This window comes from Berghia stephanieae, chromosome 15 (assembly GCF_034508935.2).
Source record: "Berghia stephanieae isolate SIO BIC M18660-M18661 chromosome 15, UCSD_Bste_1.3, whole genome shotgun sequence".
In the NCBI taxonomy this organism is placed as follows: Eukaryota; Metazoa; Mollusca; class Gastropoda; order Nudibranchia; family Aeolidiidae; genus Berghia; species Berghia stephanieae.
In genome coordinates, this window is record NC_088374.1 from 24,966,521 (window position 1) to 24,987,212 (window position 20,692).

The 20,692-nt window shown below is 36.4% G+C and overlaps 2 protein-coding genes across 2 annotated transcripts in view; both read right to left on the reverse strand.

Moving 5' to 3' along the window:
* Positions 1–13,112: 13,112 nt before the first annotated feature.
* On the reverse strand, positions 13,113–16,298 carry LOC144960533 (adhesion G-protein coupled receptor G2-like). The gene has a single exon (XM_078893723.1). It carries the CDS (start codon positions 15,102–15,104, stop codon positions 13,245–13,247), a length of 1,860 nt encoding a protein of 619 aa, XP_078749849.1. The 5' UTR covers positions 15,105–16,298; the 3' UTR covers positions 13,113–13,244.
* Positions 16,299–17,911: 1,613 nt separating this feature from the next.
* The window catches only part of LOC144960431 (uncharacterized), a 6,496-nt gene continuing 3,715 nt past the window's right edge, over positions 17,912–20,692 (reverse strand). Inside the window, exons 3-5 of the mRNA XM_078893512.1 lie at positions 19,363–19,740; positions 18,696–19,073; positions 17,912–18,399 (exon numbers count right to left, since the gene is read on the reverse strand). Coding sequence (XP_078749638.1) covers positions 18,008–18,399; positions 18,696–19,073; positions 19,363–19,740 — 1,148 coding nt within the window. The 3' untranslated portion in view covers positions 17,912–18,007. The remainder of the gene's footprint in view (positions 18,400–18,695; positions 19,074–19,362; positions 19,741–20,692) is intronic.

The following is a 20,692-nucleotide window of genomic DNA, read 5'->3' on the forward strand; positions in this document are numbered from 1 at the left end:
TACATGGAAGCTGAGATTATCACCCATGTCGTATAGAGTTGAATTTGAGATTGAATAAGATAACGTGAGTATATCACAAATGGAAATTGAACCATCCTTTTTCACGCAATAATATGTATGTGTGATGGGATATGACGAGAATTAAACACTTTTATTGCTATGAAGATGGAATTTAAGGTGAAAAGATACTTTTTCTTTGAATTTTTAAATAAATGATATCTTACTGTCGATGTTGTAATACTTTTAAAAAAAAGTTTAATCGATAAATATAAATGTTTTAATCAATTTTGGTGTTGGTAAATCTAAATTTTAATCTCTTTTTAATAGATTTGATGTTGTAATTTGAAAGAAAAAAGAATCTATAATCGATATATATCTATTTAGATGTTGTAATCAAATTTGATGTTTGTGAATTTAATACTTTAAAACCTATAATCGATATATATCTATCTAGATGTTGTAATCAAAATTGATGTTTGTGAATTTAATACTTTAAAACCTATAATCGATATATATGAATGTTGTAATCAACTTTGGTGTTTTTGAATTTAAAGTTTAAAGTTGTTAAATGTTTAACTGGTATAAGTATTTGTCATTTTAAAAAATATAGACTATTTCTTACATTTGTTTATTGCATTTTAGTTCGACATTAGATATATATTTAATCTCTTACTGTTATTTTTTTAATTGAAATTGTTTTAAGTCAATTTAAATTCTAAGAAAGGGGCGTATGTAAGAGAGTAAGCCTATGCAAAAGGTTATCTAAGAAATTTGGTGCAAAACTGTCAATTATATATATCAGCAAATGGGTTTAGTGAGTACATAGTGCAGGCATATCAGTTAAGCTTGGTCAGTGCATGACACGTGTGGGCAGTTTTATGTCCAAGCTATTTGAGACGCATGACACGTGTGCGCAGTTTTATGTCCAGGTTACTTGAGACCGTTTGTGTCAAAGTTACTGGACAGGTTATCATGTTGAGTACTATTTAATCAATCATTCTTAAATTGGTTTAGGGGTGTTGAAACAGGTGAAAGGGGCATTTATCAAAATAATGTTATATCATAAAAAGGCGGGGTTTAACATCAATATGTAGGAATTGACGTTTCAGGTTTGATTATGATTTGGTCTTACTCTTAGGGGTTGGATTATAGACTGACAGGGAACTGTCAATAACTGCAAGGGGGCGTGGAAACAATGGAACTGTGGGTAAAATTTTGATAGGGATAAAGGAGGATGTTTGGAGGAAAACGAGAGGATTCTGATTCTACCTTTTTAATTCTGCATTCAACTTGACCATGATCTGCACACTTTAAACCTTTTGTGCTCACCATCATTTATTTGCTTTTACGGACTTAGAAATATTCCACGCATATTGAAAATGGTTACTTAGGCAAAACGACTTAACATTTGGATTGATTTTACGGATTTGGAATTTATGAAACTGATTGAATTATGACCATGCTATTTGATTTGGATTTCGGAATTATCACAACAAATAAAGCTGTAAGAAATGAAACTTGGAATCTGGACTTTTATTTGAATGTTTTGATGTTGTGCATTCAATTATCATCACCGGCCCTTGAACTCTTTCGTCATTATTAACATCTACAACACAACGCAAAGGATAATACTACCATCTATCAAAAACACCACTATACGATCACAAGCCATTACATATGTGTGCAACTACCCCACACATCCGCTACACGGATCGCTATTTCTCTAATACCCTATGAATACAAACTGTTTTATAAAATACACCAAAGCTCAGTTACTGTGCATTGATACAATATCGCACCATAAGACCATTATTTCTAATGCACTAATCACACACATTTCAAAGCTAGGTATCAGAAACCCAAAATGTGCTTGTGATAATTTTGTGAGGAAATACAAGAGGGGAACCAGGGGAGGTAAGAAGAAGAAGAAATCCCATTCACCAAGTCAACCACTCCCGTCGTCACTATCATCACCAACGCTATCCACACCATGTATCGACACACCACCACCACCACCACTACCATCCACACCATCACCGCCAACAGTACCAACAGGACCAACTCAACAACAAGCCGCCTCTTACCACTATTCCCTCACCTATGTCGCTACCATTATCATCATCACCATCACCACCACTAACCGAAATCACTAAAAAAGAACTCAGCCCGTCTTATAACATTCCTGTTTACTCAAACGCACGTAGACATACAGCGAAATTTAAAAAAGCGTCAAAAAGACCGCGCAATCTTTTAACCATCATCAACAACAGGCCACCCCTCTGTCTCGTCCACATAAACGCAAGATCCATAAAAAACAAATGTCACGAGATCCATGACCTAATTATATATCGTCATATTGATATATTGTGCATTACGGAAACCTGGCTTCAGGATAAACAGGATGACCACTACATTACCACCGCCTGTCCCAATACGCATACCTGGAAATCGCTACCACGACCTGGGAGAAAAGGGGGTGGTATTGCCTTTATTTATAGTCTTGCTATCACCAACACCACTTTCACTCCTCTTACAGGAGAAAACTACGAATCTGCATGCCTTTCCTTCCAATCCGACTCTACCACTTTCTCCATCATTACTATCTATCGCCCGCCGAATACATCCAATACTAAGTTTGTAGCGGAATTTCAAAATGATATCTTAGACTTCAACCTTAAAAGTTCACCATATATTTTTATTGGAGATTTCAACATACATTTTAATTCCACTTCTCCGACAGTCACCAAAATCAAGAAAATCCTACACGACAACGATTTACACCAGCACATCACCGAGACAACACACCAGGCCGGCAACATCATTGATTGGGTCATCTCCCCTGTGTCAAGTAATAGAATAAGAAAGATCGAAGTTGTTGACCTAGCGATATCCGATCACAAAGTTTTATTTGTGGATATCGCATTAAAGAAAGTTGATCTCCCGAAACGAAACATAACAACAAGGAATTACAGACAAATTGGTATCAGTGGTTTACAAGATAGCATTCGTGACGTCATAAATGAGGTTAAAAATATAAATGACTTCAACAAAGTATTGCGATCTATTATTGACCGTGAGGCACCGCCACAACGTCGGGTCGTATCGAATCGACCACACTCGCGATGGTTCAATTCCGAGATAAAGGAATTAAAGAGAAAAAAGAGACAGGCTGAAAGGAAATGGCGAAAGAGTGGCCTAACGGTATTTAAGGATATATACAAAGCAGCGAAGTCGGCTCTTTATAACGCCATCACATGCGCAAAAAAGGCCCACTACAACGAAAAATTTCAAAGCATTACATCTTGCAAAGAACTGTTTTCCACCGCAAACGACCTTCTTGGCAGTAAGAAATCCACACCCCTTCCAGCGTCTAGAAATAACACCGAACTAGCTCAAAATTTTGCCAACTATTTCCACGGCAAGATAAAATCCATTAGGGAAAACTTAGACAAAACATCATCATCATCGTCACCGAGCTTTGGACCATTCCATGGAACGCCACTACATGTTTTCGATCCAGCCACTGAGGATGAAGTGAAGTCAGCCATTTTAGATAGCCCATCAAAATATTGTGACTTAGTAGACCCCATCCCAACTAGTATTCTTAAGGCTTGTATTGAAGAACTGTTACCAACAATAACTGAACTTATAAATAATTCGTTGGTCTCAGGTAGTGTCCCCGACTCGTTTAAATGTGCCATTGTTAAACCACTATTAAAGAAGTCCGATCTAAATGTAAACGAACTGAAAAATTACAGACCTGTCTCCAACCTTCCATATATATCCAAAGTGCTTGAACGCATTGTGTTAAAAAGACTTTTGTATCATATCCATCTAAATAATTTAAGTGAAAATTTCCAATCTGCCTATAAATCACATCATAGCACTGAAACTGCCCTTTTAAAAGTATGCACTGATATTCTTAATAGTATTGACAAAAATCATGTCTGTTTATTGACTATGTTGGACCTTTCGGCTGCATTTGACACCATTGATCACGAGATACTTATTAAACGATTAGAAATTACTTTTGGAATAAGAGACACTGCGCTTAGTTGGTTTAAATCATACCTAACATCAAGATCTCAGTCGGTTCTGATCGATGGCGCAGTATCAGAAACATTTCCTCTAAATTACGGCGTTCCGCAGGGGTCTGTGTTTGGTCCTGTTATTTTTACTCTTTATACTCAACTTCTTTCGGATATTTTTGTTAAAAATAAATTAATGTATCATTTCTATGCTGATGACACTCAGATCTATGTAAGCGATATCCCTAGTAATATCCCATCATTAATTACCCGTGTTGAAGACTGTATTAGAGATGTTAAATGCTGGATGGAAATTAACAAGTTAAAGCTGAATAATGAAAAGACAGAGGTGATGGTGTGTGGTAGAAAAAGTGTTTTGAAAGATGATTTTCTGAAGTTTACTCTAAATATAAATGGGTGCACAATTAACCTCTCAACGTGTGTGAAAAACCTCGGGGTAATGCTAGATCAACATATGACTATGCAGGCACAGTTTGATTCTCTGTGTAGAAATTTGACAATAGGATTAAAAAGAATTGCTTCAGTTAGACCTTTCCTAACAAGAGAAGTAACATGCAAACTAATAACATCTTTCATACTATCTAAAATAGATTACTGTAATTCGTTAATCTCGAATGTAAGCAACGATAAAATATCACGCCTTCAAATTATCCAGAATGCGGCTGCTAAATTGATTTTCAGAAAGAAGATAACATCCTACTCGTTGCCACTTTTGTATGAGCTGCATTGGTTACCAGTTAAAGTGAGAATCGAATTCAAACTAGCAGTATTGTGCTATAAGTGCCTTAATGATCAAGCACCATTGTATATTACTGAATTTTTAGAAACGTATAAGCCAACGAGGAATCTACGTTCTGCACTAGATTCTACAAATTAATTGTTACAAATAAATATAAATATAAATTTTACGGCGGCAGATCGTTCAGCCACGTCGGACCTTCTATCTGGAACTCTCTTCCTAAAAGAATAAGAGAAGCGCAGTCCTTATCAATATTTAAATCAAAGTTAAAACACCATCTCTTTGTTAAAACACATCTTGATTAATGCATCTTTGTAATTTGACCCCAATATGAATGTTAATTTAGTTTATGTTATTATATCATTATTTTATATTATTTCCGTATTTGACATAGCATGTGGATGTATTATAACATATCTTGTATTAATGACTTTATGTTTAGTTATTACATTGTTGTATAATTATAATATTATGTTGATGTAGTTTGTATAATGTTTCATTTGTATAATAATGTCACTGTATTATTGTTTCGCGCATTGAGCATCACCCAGTGATGAAAATGAACGTTATAAATGTCATGTATTATTATTATTATTATTATTATAAGGAAAGTTTCCAAATTTACGTCTTGCTATGACAGTGCAGTGTCTGCTTGAAGAACAAATGACCGATCCGTGTAAAGTCTGGAATTATTTTTTTTCGCTTCTATCAATTCCACATACGTTTTAGTACCGATAGAAATAATAGTTCATTGACTTCCAAATATGAATGGCCATCATCGTACCCAGACTGTAAACTCAAAGACTACAGCATGTGGTCGTTGATTGTTTATAAGAGCTTTGCCACGTCTTTTACAAAGAGGTAAATGAGTCAACTGAGAGGGTCAAGAATAGCCCAACGCCAAGCCAGCGTGTCGTAAAAGGCGACTAATGGTGTGTGATTCCCCCATCTTTGAGTCACTTGGTCCTCCAGGTTGGGGGTTGGCAAAGGGTTAAAACCCCTTTCCGTAAAACTCAAACCGTTACAGAAATCAGACGGACAAACCAAATCCTTATTTTAGCTTGTTAGCTCAGGATAGAGAAGTATGGAAACTGTTTGTCTGTGGCCTATACCCTGACCCAGGGTGAAAAAGGCAATGATGATAGAGAAGGATGGAAACTGTTTGTCTGTGGCCTATACCCTGACCCAGGGTGAAAAAGGCAATGAGGATAGAGAAGTATGGAAACTGTTTGTCCGTGGTCTATACCCTGACCCAGGGTGAAAAAGGCAATGATGATGATGATGATGAACAGAGTAAATTTAAAACATATGGGATCGACTCACTATTCCAGACATTAGGAAATAATTTGGATTATCGGGAAATCAATACTCTTCAACAGTCGTAACGTCACTTCCTTCTTAATGACGCATGGTAACTTAGTAACACTGGCTCTAAACTATCGGAACAATGGCGGACGCCCGTATGAAATATTTCTCTGGCGAGCATAAAGGGTATCCAGAGGAAAAGAAACACATAAATTTGATCATGTTTTGACTTTTACACATTCTGATCACAAGGTTTATGAAAAGTTCTAGCCAGCATGTCAAATAAAAAGTAATGATTTTCTTTGTTTAGAACCAGGATGGCCGCCGTTGCCGGACGCGTGACAACCGACTATTGAATCGTATTATGGACAAGGCCATCTGCTTTAGCTACGGGATTGACACCGCATTAAAAGGCCATCTGCTTTAGCTACGAAAATTTAACACACGCCACAACACCAAAACAAAACAGAAAAAGGAATATAATATGGTTCAACCCGCGTTCAACAACGCAATCACTTCAAATATCGGCAAGCAGTTCCTTGCACTCATCGATAAACACTTCCCGAAGAACCACCGTCTGCACAAAATAATCAACAGAAACAACGTCAAGATAAGCTACAGCTGTGCACAAAACATGAAACAGATCATCACCAACCACAACAGACAAATCATAACCGAACCCAACAACACCAATACAAATAAAGACAACTGTAACTGCAGAAATAAAGACAATTGCCCTCTTAAAGGAAACTGCCAAAAAAGCGCCATAGTCTACAAAGCTACCATAACCACTGATAACACCGCAGCACAATACATCGGCAGCACAGAACCCCCGTTCAAAACACGATACAACAACCACAAAGCCTCCATAACACACGAAAGTAAAGCAAAAAGCACCAAATTAGCAATGCACTATTGGGAACAAATAAACACACAAAAAACACCAACAATAACCTGGGAGGTCGTCAAGCAAAGCAGCCCCTACAGATGCGGTGCCAGAAAATGCAATTTATGCCTGACAGAGAAACTGGAGATTTTACTACACAACCACAGAAACAATAGCACCTTAAACAAAAGATCTGAACTGATGACAATGTGCAGACACTCTAACAAATTCAAGCTCAAAACGCAAAAGGCCAAATAACCCTCCCCCCCCCCTTTCCTTCCCCCCCCTTTCCTCCCCCCCCCTTCCCTCCCCCCCACCCTTTCCCCCCCCCCTCCCGACCCCATTATACCCTCCCTCCCCCTCTTCCTTCCCCCCCCCCCGCCGCACCACATTCCACTACAATATCATACACACATGTACACACAACACACAACACACCTACACGCACACACACACACACACACACACACATACACACAGACACTCATAATATAAACACGAGAGCACATCACACTACACATCAAAACTAGTCACCACTAGGCAGCGAAACAACGTTAGTTTGGAGTCTTCTACGGACATTTCTTACAAATGGATTATGCCGACTGATGAGGTGGGAACACTGAAACGAATCGTCTTGGCAAGAATAATGTGAGTGAAAATTTACATTTATATTATATATATATATATATATATATATATATATATATATATATATATATATATATATAGTATATATATAATATATATATATATAATATATAAATATATATATATATATATATATATATATATATATATATATATATATATATATATATATGTATGTATATATATATATATATATATATATATATATATATATATATATATATATATATATATGAGTGTTGGTGGGTACTTGTAGGTACGAAAGTGCTCGATAATGGTGGTTAGAGCTAATATATAATGTAAATTTTCACTCACATTTTTTGCCGAGACGCCTCGTTTCTGTGTTTTTCCTTTAATTCACACTTCTTCAGTCGGCATAATCCATTCTGTCATGTCCGTAGAAAACTCCAAACTAAAGTTGTCTCTCTGTATAGTGGTGATTAGTTTTGATGTGTATTGTGATGTGCTCTCATGTTTATATTATGAGTGTTTGTGTGTGTGTGTGTGTGTGTTTGTATGTGTGTGTGTGTGTAGGTGTGTTGTGTGTGATATTGTAGTGGAATGTGGTTGCGGCGGGGGGGGGGGGGGGAGGGAAGAGGGGGAGGAGGGGTATAATGGGGTCGGGAGGGGGAGGGAAGGGGGGGGGGGGGAGGAAAGGGGGGGGGTTATTTGGCCTTTTGCGTTTTGAGCTTGAATTTGTTATATATATATATATATATATATATATATATATATATATATATATATATATATATATATATATATATATTATATGGGTGTGTGTGTGTGTGTGAGTGTGTGTGTGTGCTATATATATTATTGTATATGCATGTATGCCTTCCAAATGAATGAATTACATTACACGAATTATATTTACAAATGTGCTATCTCTATTGCACGATAGTTATATTCTGTATTTATAGGTATAGCTTATTATGCTCTCATTGATACATATCTTTGCCCATCCCACTAACTTTCATGCGTCACGTTTATTTAATTACTATCACAACTTAGATCAATGGGGACGCCAAGGGTATTAATTGAAATTCCTCACGACACGACTATCCATAAGGAACATGACAATTGTCGCAATTAGTCAAAGATTTGCTCCAGTATTTTCACAAATACGGTACCGACCACTCATGCATCTGGAGAATAACAAGTAAAAGTCTATTTGGCTACATATGATACAGAGTGGAATCTGGCAAGCGATCCACTGAGACAACTAAAATGGAATAAGTTTCTGCTCCCACTAAACGGAAGAAACTTAGCGACGTCAACAGCCACATCTAAGATAAGCACTCTTATGAAGAAAAATTATTTGTTGGCGATACGGGATGAAAATTAATTACCCATAGCCTATCTTTACTTACTTAAAACCAGCACTATTATTCTTTGGCTAATTATGTGTTAACTTGTTATTGTATAGGGCATTTCTATATCTATCCCTATATAACGTGCTAATAATCTACCACTACGTCTACTACCTATTTCTGCGATGGTTCACCACGTTGTCGTCGTGCAGGAGTGATCCACAACCGGCATCCGAACTTCTATATTGTCTCTGACTCATCGTACTCCGGGATCCACAACTCCACTTCAATGAATAGCTCAAGAAATGATTATCATACACACATTAATATTGGCCCGACAACAAACTTTCTCTCCCTGAATGTTGAAGGACTCTCTATGGCCAAATGTGAATATCTAGCAAAATTATTATAGGAAGCAAGAGTAAAAGTAACCAATCAAGAGTTTGTATTCCAAACTATTTGCTTGTTGATATAATATACCATGAACAATAAGGAACAATGGTGTTCTCTAAATCCACACCTAACCACCGTAATACATTCGTCCAAAACTGAAAACAATATCCATCAAACCATTGTGAACTTTGGGGAAACAACTTTGATTAACATCTACAAACCACCTCAAGAAAATTGGTCTTCTCCTGCACTTCCCAAAATATCTCACCCCACTGTAATCACCTGAGATTTTAATAGCCACCACTCAGATTGGGGTTACAAAACAAACAACAATGCAGGCGAAGAATTAAGCACATGGGCTTCACAAAAACAATGCCCATCTTCTTTTCGACCCCAGGGAAAAGGGAACCTTTCTCTCCGCCAGATGGCAAAAAGACTACTCAACGGACTTAACGTTCGTCTCTAAGGATGACAACGATAACCCCCTCCATTCAAACCGTGAAATCTTACCCCACTTTCCTAAATGTCAACACAGACCAGTCCTCATCACCATTGGTCTTATCATTCCATTAACTTCCTCGCTACAAAAACCCAGGTGGAACTTTCAAAAAAGATAAATGGAACGAATACACTGAGTATATAGAAAAAAGTATGTGTAAGAATACCACCAAAACAATCGAGTTTTAAAAGATTCACTAAATTGATACTAACAAGTGCTAATACATATATCCCACGTGGTCATCGGTCTACATATATCCCAGTTTGGTCTGACACTAGCCAAGCACTCCTTGAAAAATATGAAGAAACACATGATCCTGACACTGCTGACGCGCTCCTCCAATCACTCCAAGAAGGGAGATGCAACAAATGGAAAGAAACAATAGAATCACTTGATTTTAAACAGTCCAGTAGACAAGCTTGGAACATACTTTAAAAAAACTTGATCCAGACAAACACCCTAAAACTACCCAAGCACCTCCAATCAATGTTGAAACAATTGCCAAACAACTCAAACAGCAAAGTGTACACAAATCAAAGCATACTTTTGAAAAAGAAATTAGGCGAGATTACCAACGACAATACAAATCTTGCCTCGAAACAGGCTTCTCAGCCATAACCGTCAACAATCAGGAGATCAAAACTGCCATCAAACAAATGAAAGCTGGGAAAGCGGCTGGAGTCGACGGAATTTTTCCAGACATGATAAGACATCTGGGCCCTAAAGCTACTTCTAGGTTAGCATCTTCATTCTCAGATGTAATAAACACCTCGAAATACCCACACACCTGGAAAGAAGCAAAAATATTAGCAATCTTGAAGCCTAGTAAGCCCCCCAATGACCCCTCCAGCTACCGCCCCATATCTTTATTATGCTGCTTCTTTAAACTCCTCGAACTCATAATACTAACGAGAATAATGCCATATCTCGACCCATTTATCCCCATTGAACAGGCAGGTTTTAGATCTGGACGTGACACCACAGAACAAGCCTTAGCTCTAACAACATTTATAGAAGCTGGATACGAAAGAAAACTAAAAACGGGAGCTGTTTTTATTGATCTGTCAGCTACTTACGACACCGTGTGGCATGATGGTCTAATGCACAAACTCTCTAAATACATAACCTGCAGAACAACCCTCAAACTATTGAACAAAATGTCAGGAACAAGAACCTACCATGTTTGTTTAGGAAATAGGACCAGTAAGAAAAGAACAATAAAAAACGGCGTACCTCAAGGATCTGTACTCGCCCCTCCGCTGTTCAACATGTACATACATGATATGCCAAAGACTGACTCCCTAAAATTAGGTTACGCAGATGACTTTGCATTGGCTCATCAATCTACAAAAATAAAAAATATCGAATCAACTTTGGCACACGATACCATCCAACTCCAATCCTTCTTTGAAAAATGGTATCTAAAAATGAATACTACAAAGACAGTGAGCACGTTTTTCCATCTACATAATCACAAGGCAAACCAAAAACTCGCCATAAACGTTAAAAATTCCATCCTCCCATACGACCCAAATCCTAAGTACCTTGGAAAGATTTTAGATCGAACACTCTCACACAAACAACATTTAGAAAATACAGCCAATAAACTACGTAAACGAAACGGAATCGTAAGAAAAATTGCTGGAACATCTTGGGGTGCAACTCCGTCAGTTCTAAGGACATCATCACTTGCTCTCTCGTACAGTGCCGCAGAGTATTGTGCTCCGGCATGGTCCAGATCCTCTCACACACACAAAATAGACACTCTACTAAACGAAACAATGAGAACCGTCTCAGGCACCCTCAAATCAACACCAACCCCATGGTTCCCTGTTATGAGCGCAATAGCCCCACCTTACCTACGTCGAGAATCAGCATGTCAAAAACAGTTTAAACGTCTGGATAATACTTTAATTCTGACTCCACTCGAAGAAATAATAGAGTCGGCTCCTAAAACAGCTCGCCTAAAATCAAGGAAACCCTATGACAATACCAGAAATGACAATTTCGACATCGAAGAGGCCTGGCGAGGGAATGGAAACAAAAACCACCAAAGGCTAGTGAAATTATTGAAGAACCAACGAACATACCACTGCCTGGTTTCCATACGCTTACTAGAAAAGAATGGTCAACATACAACAGAATAAGATCTAGGCATGGTAGAACAGCCTCAGACTTGCATCGATGGGGTTATGCATCATCTCCAAAATGCCCAGCATGCGATGACCCTTGCCAAGACATGAACCACATCATTTTGAAGTGCCCCTGCAACAGCACCACCAGGCGGCTACCAAATGGTTCATGAGCCGGACAGTGCTTTCGCGGATTGGGTGAAGCGAAACAACGTGGAGTTGTAGCCATACGCAACTACTACTACTACTACTACTACTACTACTACTACTACTACTACTACTACTACTACTACTACTACTACTACTACTACTACTGCTACTACTACTACTACTACTACTACTACTACTACTACTACTACTACTACTACTACTACCTTAAACTTAAAACATTTTCTTACTATCAGTCGAGTGTCAGGAGCTTTAACCCGACTAAAATAGGGGAAGAAAATAATAACGCGGCACCAGACAACTCTTGGTCAATGGGGAAACTATCTGACTTCTATTTGTCTACTCCTTCTTGTCACTCCCCTGCACATACGTGACAAAAAGGTGACATAACATTTTCTAGCCGGGTGCATAGTCATAATCTAATGATTACGGGAGGTAAAAGAGCGTGGAAGGACGATATGTATTGACGACCATCATATATATATATATATATATATATATTATATATATATATATATATATATATATATATATATATATATATATATTGAATCGTGTTGGATACACATATGGTACGAATAGTGCTCGACATGTAACAATGGAGCGAATTATTATTTTAATAACACATAGTCCTGGCGATGGCTACAAAGGCCTGAAACATCGATGTAGACTGACTCCAACAGTGTGGTTAATATTAAAATAATATATATATATATATATATATATATATATATATATATATATATATATATATATATATATATATATATTATTATTATTATTATTATATTATTATTATTATTATTATTATTATTATTATTATTATTATTATTATTATTATTATTATTATTATTATTATTATTATTATTATTATTATTATTATTATATTATTATTATTATTATTATTATATTATTATTATTATTATTATTATTATTATTATTATTATTATTATTATTATTATTATTATTATTATTAAATACGGTGTAACCACCCGGTGACCAAATGATCAATTACACTGTTTTATGTATTCAATACTCCGTAAGTGCAGTTTTACACTTCCCAAGAGAGAGGGACCAGTTGCTCTTCTTGACATCAGGAATTTTATTCCCATTTAGCCATCAACACTAGTTCCTTCATTGCCATAATATTTGTTGAAATTAGTTTCACTCAGCTCTGATTTTATAACGTTTGTTGAAATGTCTGTATCAACTTTGATTTTGTCACGTGATGTTTTACTTGATCGATTGAAGATACTTATGAAACTTACATAAAAGCGTGACATCTTATTAATAGAAGTTTTTTGTTTCCAGTGGTTCCACACATCGCGATGTAGTGCACAGAAAAATATGAAAATGAAAAATCCCTGCATAGTATTGAACATTATAAACAAATATTCAAAAATGGCATATCCCGTCCCGAGCTGTAAAAGTCCAAAGACCCACGTTAGGCCTAGTAGACATGAGAGGGACGCAGCGCCCTTTACTTGATAAACTATTGATTGCCGGGTTGTATAATGACTAGATTGACGTGTTGCTCGAACGAGATGATAAATTACGTATCCAAAGGCTATGTAGTTAAATAGCAAAAGAAAGCAAACGGGCGCAATGAATACGATATAAGCTGTTGGAATCAGAACCCAACACATATCATCACCTATTAGTCCATAATTTTCAAACGAGTACGTTGCAGAAGTCAGAAGCACGACCAAAAGTGGGGTTCCCCAAGATACTGCAGAGAAGATTTTCATATAATGCATGCCATGGTCCATAAAGACTGCAGACATCGCCTTGTAAATGTAAAAGGCGTCGCAGGTCATCCATAAAAGAGAGGCAAGTGTAAAATAGTGTAACAGCATCGCGACTAGTTTGCATGTGGTCAACAGATAGCCACCATCATTGTTATGCAATATGTACACGACAATTGCATTTAAAATGAAAGCAATGTTTGACAATAGTAAAGATACACACAAATGCATCAAAATTTTTGACGGCTTGTGTCTGCGAAGGGTGGGGAAGATGCCGTAAGTCAACAAAGTTGCCAATAGAGATACGACAGACAAAGAACATCCAGCAATCGACATCACCCCGAGTGATTTCTTATGGTCACTACTTGCTCTTTGTTGATTTCGACTCATCAATAGAGCAAAGCTAGTCAGGTGATTACAGACACAGTTAACACATTGGTCTCCAGTTTCCTCCACGGTGCATCCGTGTCCTTCCCATTTACTGGCATCTCCATTGTTGTTATTGTCCATGTAGGAAAACACACATGTCGGAATCATATTGTTTACATTATGTTTGAAAGCAATCTGGACAGGATCACCTAAGTTATTAACATTAACCCCGGGTATCTCAACAGAAACTACTCTTCTTTGTATATATCCATCTGTGATGTTTGCATTTTGACCAAAAAGGGAAGCATCCCTGACCATAGCGACTATCATTCTATCCACTCTGGACATCTCGGCATCGGAGAGCGATTCTCTAATTGAATGCATCGGTATATCAAGGATCCATTCGTGGGAATGCCCTCCGCAAAATTGTTTAAAATGCATATCCGAATGTGTCTCTATCGAGTCATTGAGTTGGGAATCCAATAGGTCCGGGAATAAGACATGGGGTGCCGACAGTCGTTTGTCGGAGACGTCAAGAATTACCATTGAAATGTCGGATGACGTGAACGTGAATGAACCGCCTCTCTCTAACGGGATGTTTGCAGCGACTCTTTTGATGTATTTAAGCAAACGCGATTTGTTTTTAATCGCGTTTACACAGCATTCTGTAATCGTGGAGACTGCTCTTAGGACACTTTCTCCTAGTTCCTTGCTTAAATTCTCAGTGTTTGAAAAGTCATCCAATATATTCATGACACCTTCTAATTCATCACGATCAAAACGTTTATTTTCATTTCCTGCTATTGAATTCTCCATTTCATGCAGTCGGGCCTGCGAATTTTTCACTCTTTGGTCCATAAGACTGATAACTGAAAAATAAAATATGACATTTAGTGGAATAAATGAATGGAAAAGGTATAGGTGAAAACAAAACCTAACGATTAAGAATTGTCAAAATATTTCATCTCTCGTCATGATCACTAAGCTTCTTGATGGACTGCAAAACGTAAAGTCCAAAAGATGAATAAAACAGCTTATTTCTCGTATGAACAATAACACATCAAAACCTTCTTCGCTAGCATAAACAATAAAAACCTTAGACTGTAAGCTGAGTGCTTTCATTTTCGATTCAGATCCGTTTCACTCAATTAATATTATACCATCTGCCTGACAGACAAGACGCCTCGTCCTGTGCTCCTCTGTTTACTCTTGCTATTTTGATACTCCTATATTCTTTGGACATTTGTATTCCCATGTATTTGTAAAATGGCAGTGTTTATTTACATATAATATGTATAGCATTTTTACAAATGATATTTTTACAGCTTGGAATTTTTATGATGGAAGTAAATAATATCTGAGGTTTTTTCTAAACATATTTTTTTACAAACGCTCATTTTACCATTCATCGTGAATTTATACGTCTTTTTACCAACGCATCTTTTAACAGACGAACTTGAAGATTTAGTTTCTGAGAAGAACTTTGATTATTTATAATAGAGACGAGACTTCCAACGTCTGGAGACTACCCAGTTGCAAAGGCAATGACACGCGCTGTGGACCAATTTTGGTCGCATCAAGGAATGATCAGCGAGTTGGTTGCATTAGCGTATTTTATGAAATGAAATTATCTAAACATATGGAGGTCCCTGAAATGCGCTGCAAAACAAAGAAGGTGATTGATCTAAGACTATCCCTCCAGAATTAAAGATACAACATCATCTCCATCTACCGACCGCCAGCAAACAAAAAGAAACTAAATAAAATTACCAGATGTTAGGAACGAAAACAAAAAAACATTAACCTTGCAACACACGAGTCCTGGCCATTAAATCATACTGGACAACATTACAGGCACAACTAAATTGTGTGAGTCATTATCAGATAACATTTTCCAGATTGTAACAACGCCAACCAACTCTGCTGGTCATATTTTTATATTGGGAAACTGTGGAAAATTCTGAGTCCCAAATACCAACTCCATCGTCGATTACCTCTCCTTTTCGAACCAGTCGAGTATGTCTTCCAATCTCGACGTTTCAAAAAAGATGCCAAGAAACCATCACCCCACCACCCAGAAACATCAAATGGTAACGAGAGAGTTGAAAGAGAGTCTGCGAAAGAGAGAGAGAGAAAGAGAGAGAGAGATAGAGATAGAGAGAGAGAGAGAGATAGAGATAGAGAGAGAGAGAGAGAGAGAGAGAGAGAGAGCAGAGCACCATTGGTACTAAGATTGAATGCCATATTTTTGTGTGGCTAGATAGCTCAGTCGGTTGTGGAACCGTTCTCTGTCCTCTCTCCCAACCAAACGGAGGGTGCCTTGTCAATTGGATCCTGAGCTTGGCATATCGTATTTTTCTCATCAGTATTGATACAAATGCCAGTTCCACAATTTTTCTGAATCTTATTCATCCCAATATCGGAGCTGGTGAATGTGTGTCATTTATGTTAATATTATGTTAACATGTCTTGGTTCATACAGAGGATGGTCTTGTTGTGGTCCACACGGAAGTCGAGAGAGAGAGAGAGAGACAGAGAGAGAGAGAGATAGAGAGAGAGAGAGAGAGAGAGAGATGCGCAGGACTGGTGCTGAGTTTGGAAGCCATAATTTCTGTGTGGCTAGATAGCTCAGATGGTTGTTCGAAGAAGAAGAAGAAGAAGAAGAAGAAGAAGAAGAAGAAGAAGAAGAAGAAGAAGAAGAAGAAGAAGAAGAAGAAGAAGAAGAAGAAGAAGAAGAAGAAGAAGAAGAAGAAGAAGAAAACAATCTTTGTAGGAAAATGTAAAATTCTGTTTAATAACTCAAATTTTTCGTGATAAATTATAATTTGAAAAACACTGTGGAGCAAAAATCCTCGATACTTTTACGACAGAGCTAAAATGTCCAGGCATAACTACAGAGGATTCATCATAATGTCTAGAATACACAGGAGCCCAGAGTAGTAATGTTTGAGTGTGCAGTATTCTGTGATGATGATGATGATGATGATGATGATGATGATGATGATGATGATGATGATGATGATGATGATAATGATGATGTCGATGATGATGATGATGATGATGATGATGATGATGATGATGATGATGATGACGAAAAGGATGGGGTAAGGCTGAAGAGGAGGAGGAGACAGATGGTATATAACAAATTATTAATAGACAATGTTCTTATTTTTTAAAGATAATACTAACTGTAAGTCAGTCACCGATTCCATTGGACATGTTAAAATAACACCGTCCAGTCATTTCTGATTGAAGCTTTGAAAATCTGATCATTACAAAAGTGTTAACATCCGCCTGACTATGCATGTCGATAGAAATACTTTCTTTGTCTGCATTGTTTACTAATCCTTTGTTCCCATTTGGTATAAAATGAGGAGGATCAAAGGGAGTCCTGATAAATGATAATGTCGTGTTGTCTCGAAATCTGTACAGACAAAATTCTTAAGTTGTGGATAGGAATACACATCATAGTGACATGTTGTCCCTCTTTGAAAACTACTGATTGATCAGAATCACTTGGATTGACCAAACCTGGGATAGCTGGTAGTGTAAAAATTAATCATTCAGATTGATAATAAGAAAGTAATATAATTGATGACACTGATAACGGTGATGAAGATGATGGTGATGATGATGATGATGACGACGACGATGATGATGATGATGATGATGATGATGATGATGATGATGATGATGATGATGATGATGATGATGATGATGACGATGAGGAGGAGGAGTAGACGAATGATCAGAATAAATTATCAATACAATATATTCTTACCTTTGAGGGTAATTCGAACAGTTAGCCAGTCTCCTATTCCATTGGACATACTAAAATTATACCGACCAGCCATTTCATATTGAACGTTAGAAAATTCGATCATTACAGAAGTGGTAACATCCGGCTCACTATGCATGTAAATATATATATTTTCTCTGTCAGCATTGTTCTCTACACTTTTGTTCCCATTTAGTACAAAATGATCAAAAGAAGGCCTGATAAATGAATGTGTCGTGTTTTCTCGAAATCTGTACAGACGAAACTCTTTAAGTTGTGGAAAGGCATAAACATAATAGTTAATTGTGGCATCTTGTCCCTCTATGAAAACTATTGATTGATCAGAATCACTTGGATTGAACAAACTTGGGCGGGCTGGAAGTATAGACAAAAACAATTGATATTCATAATAGAAAAAGTGACATAAATAATGACACTGATATTGGTTGTTGTGGTGGTGGTGGTGATGATGATGATGATGATGATGATGATGATGATGATGATGATGATGATGAGATGATGATGATGATGATGATGATGATGATGATGATATGATGATGACCATGATGATGATGATAATTAGGATAATGATGTCGAAAAGGATCGGGAGATGCTAAATAGGTAGAGGAGACAGACGCTATATAACAAATATTGATACAAAATGGTCTTACCTTTGAGGTTAATTCTAGCAGTAAGCCAATCAGCAATTCCATTGGACATGCTTAAATTATACCGACCAGCCATTTCAGATTGAAGTTTAGAAAATCTGATCATTAGAGAAGTGTGAACATCCGCCTCACTATTCATGTAAAAAGAAATACGTTCTCCTTCAGCATTGTTCACTAATCCTTTGTTCCCATTTAGTATAAAATGATGAGGATCAGGAGAAGTACTGATAAATGAATGTGTCGTGTTGTCTCGAAATCTGTACAGACGAAACTCTTTAAGTTGTGGATAGGCATAAATATGATAGTTAATTTTGACATCTTGTCCCTCTATGAAAATTGCTGATTGATCAGAATCATTTGGATTGAACAGAAATGGAGGAGCTGGTAGTGTAAAGAAATATAATTGATATTTTAATGAAAACATAATATAGATTATGACACTGATGATGATGATGATGATGATGATGATGATGATGATGATGATGATGATGATGATGATGATGATGATGATGATGATGAATGTTGATGTTGATGACGAGTAGGAGGAGCAGGAGGAGGAGGACGAAGAGGAGGAGGAGCAGAAGGAGGAGGACGAAGAGGAGAAGGAGGAGTTGGTGGAGGAGGAGAAGATGAATGGTCAGATTAAATTATGAATACAATATATTATTACCTTTGAGGCTAATTGTAACAGTAAGCCAGTCTCCTATTCCATTGGACATACTAAATTTATACGCACCAGCCATTTCATATTGAACGTTAGAAAATACGATCATTACAGAACTGTTAACATCCACCTCACTATGCATGTCGATATAAATACTTTCTCTGTCAGCATTGTTCCCGAATCCTTTCTTCCCATTTAGTATAAAATGATGAGGATCAAAGGGAGTCCTGATAAAGGAATATGTCATTTTGTCTCGAAATATGTACAGACGAAATTCTTTAAGTTGTGGATGGGCATAAACATTATAGATGATTGTGACATCATGTCCCTCTTTTAACACGACTGATTGATCTGAACCTCCTGGATTGAACAATAATGGACGACCTGGTAATTTAAAGAGTAATCGTTTAAATAGATAATAAAAAAGGTAATATATTTGATGACACTGATAATGGTGATGATGATGATGATGATGATGATGATGATGATGATGATGATGATGATGATGATGATGATGATGATAATAATAATAAGCATTATTATTATTATTATTATTATTATTATTATTATTATTATTATTATTATTATTATTATTATTATTATTATTATTATTATTATATTATTATTATTATTATTATTATTATTATTTATTATTATTATTATTATTATTTTATTTTATTATTATTATTATTATTATTATTATTATTATTATTATTATTATTATTATTATTATTATTATTTTTATTATTATTATTATTATTATTATTATTATTATCATTATTATTATATATTATTATTATTATTATTATTATTATTATTATTTTCATTATTATTATTTGATATAGCGCCAGTATCCACAAATAGTGCTCAGAGGTGTTGTACAATAGTTTATATTTTCGTATCACAGCTGTTCATTCATTCGACTATAATATCACAATAACAGTCTTGTTCGAAGTTTAGATAGAATCACGATAAGCAGAATGAAAAAGATCGGTTTTTAGATGCCGTTTGAAGACTCGTAGACTTTCACATTGTCACGTTTTTTGGTGGTTATGAATTCTATACGATTGGAGCCGAAAATGCAAAACTGTATTGTCCATGTCGGATCGATTAGTAGCAATTTTATTAATGGAGTAATCATTGAAGCACACTGGCAGTTCTTGTTGGTTTTGGTGTGAAGGCAGTAATTTTTCCCAATCATCAACTTTCATCAGACCATTCAGGACATTCAAAAGCTTACTGTTGCCTTTAATATCGTTCACCTGGTCTCTAATCGATAATCTTTTGGTTTCGATTATCAGAGTGTTAGGTGAAGTTAGTGTTTGTTTATATAACT

What these genes read in the sequence shown, in the direction of transcription:
- LOC144960533 (XM_078893723.1), bottom strand. Translation starts at nt 15,104, where the DNA reads ATGGACCAAAGAGTGAAAAATTCGCAGGCCCGACTGCATGAAATGGAG.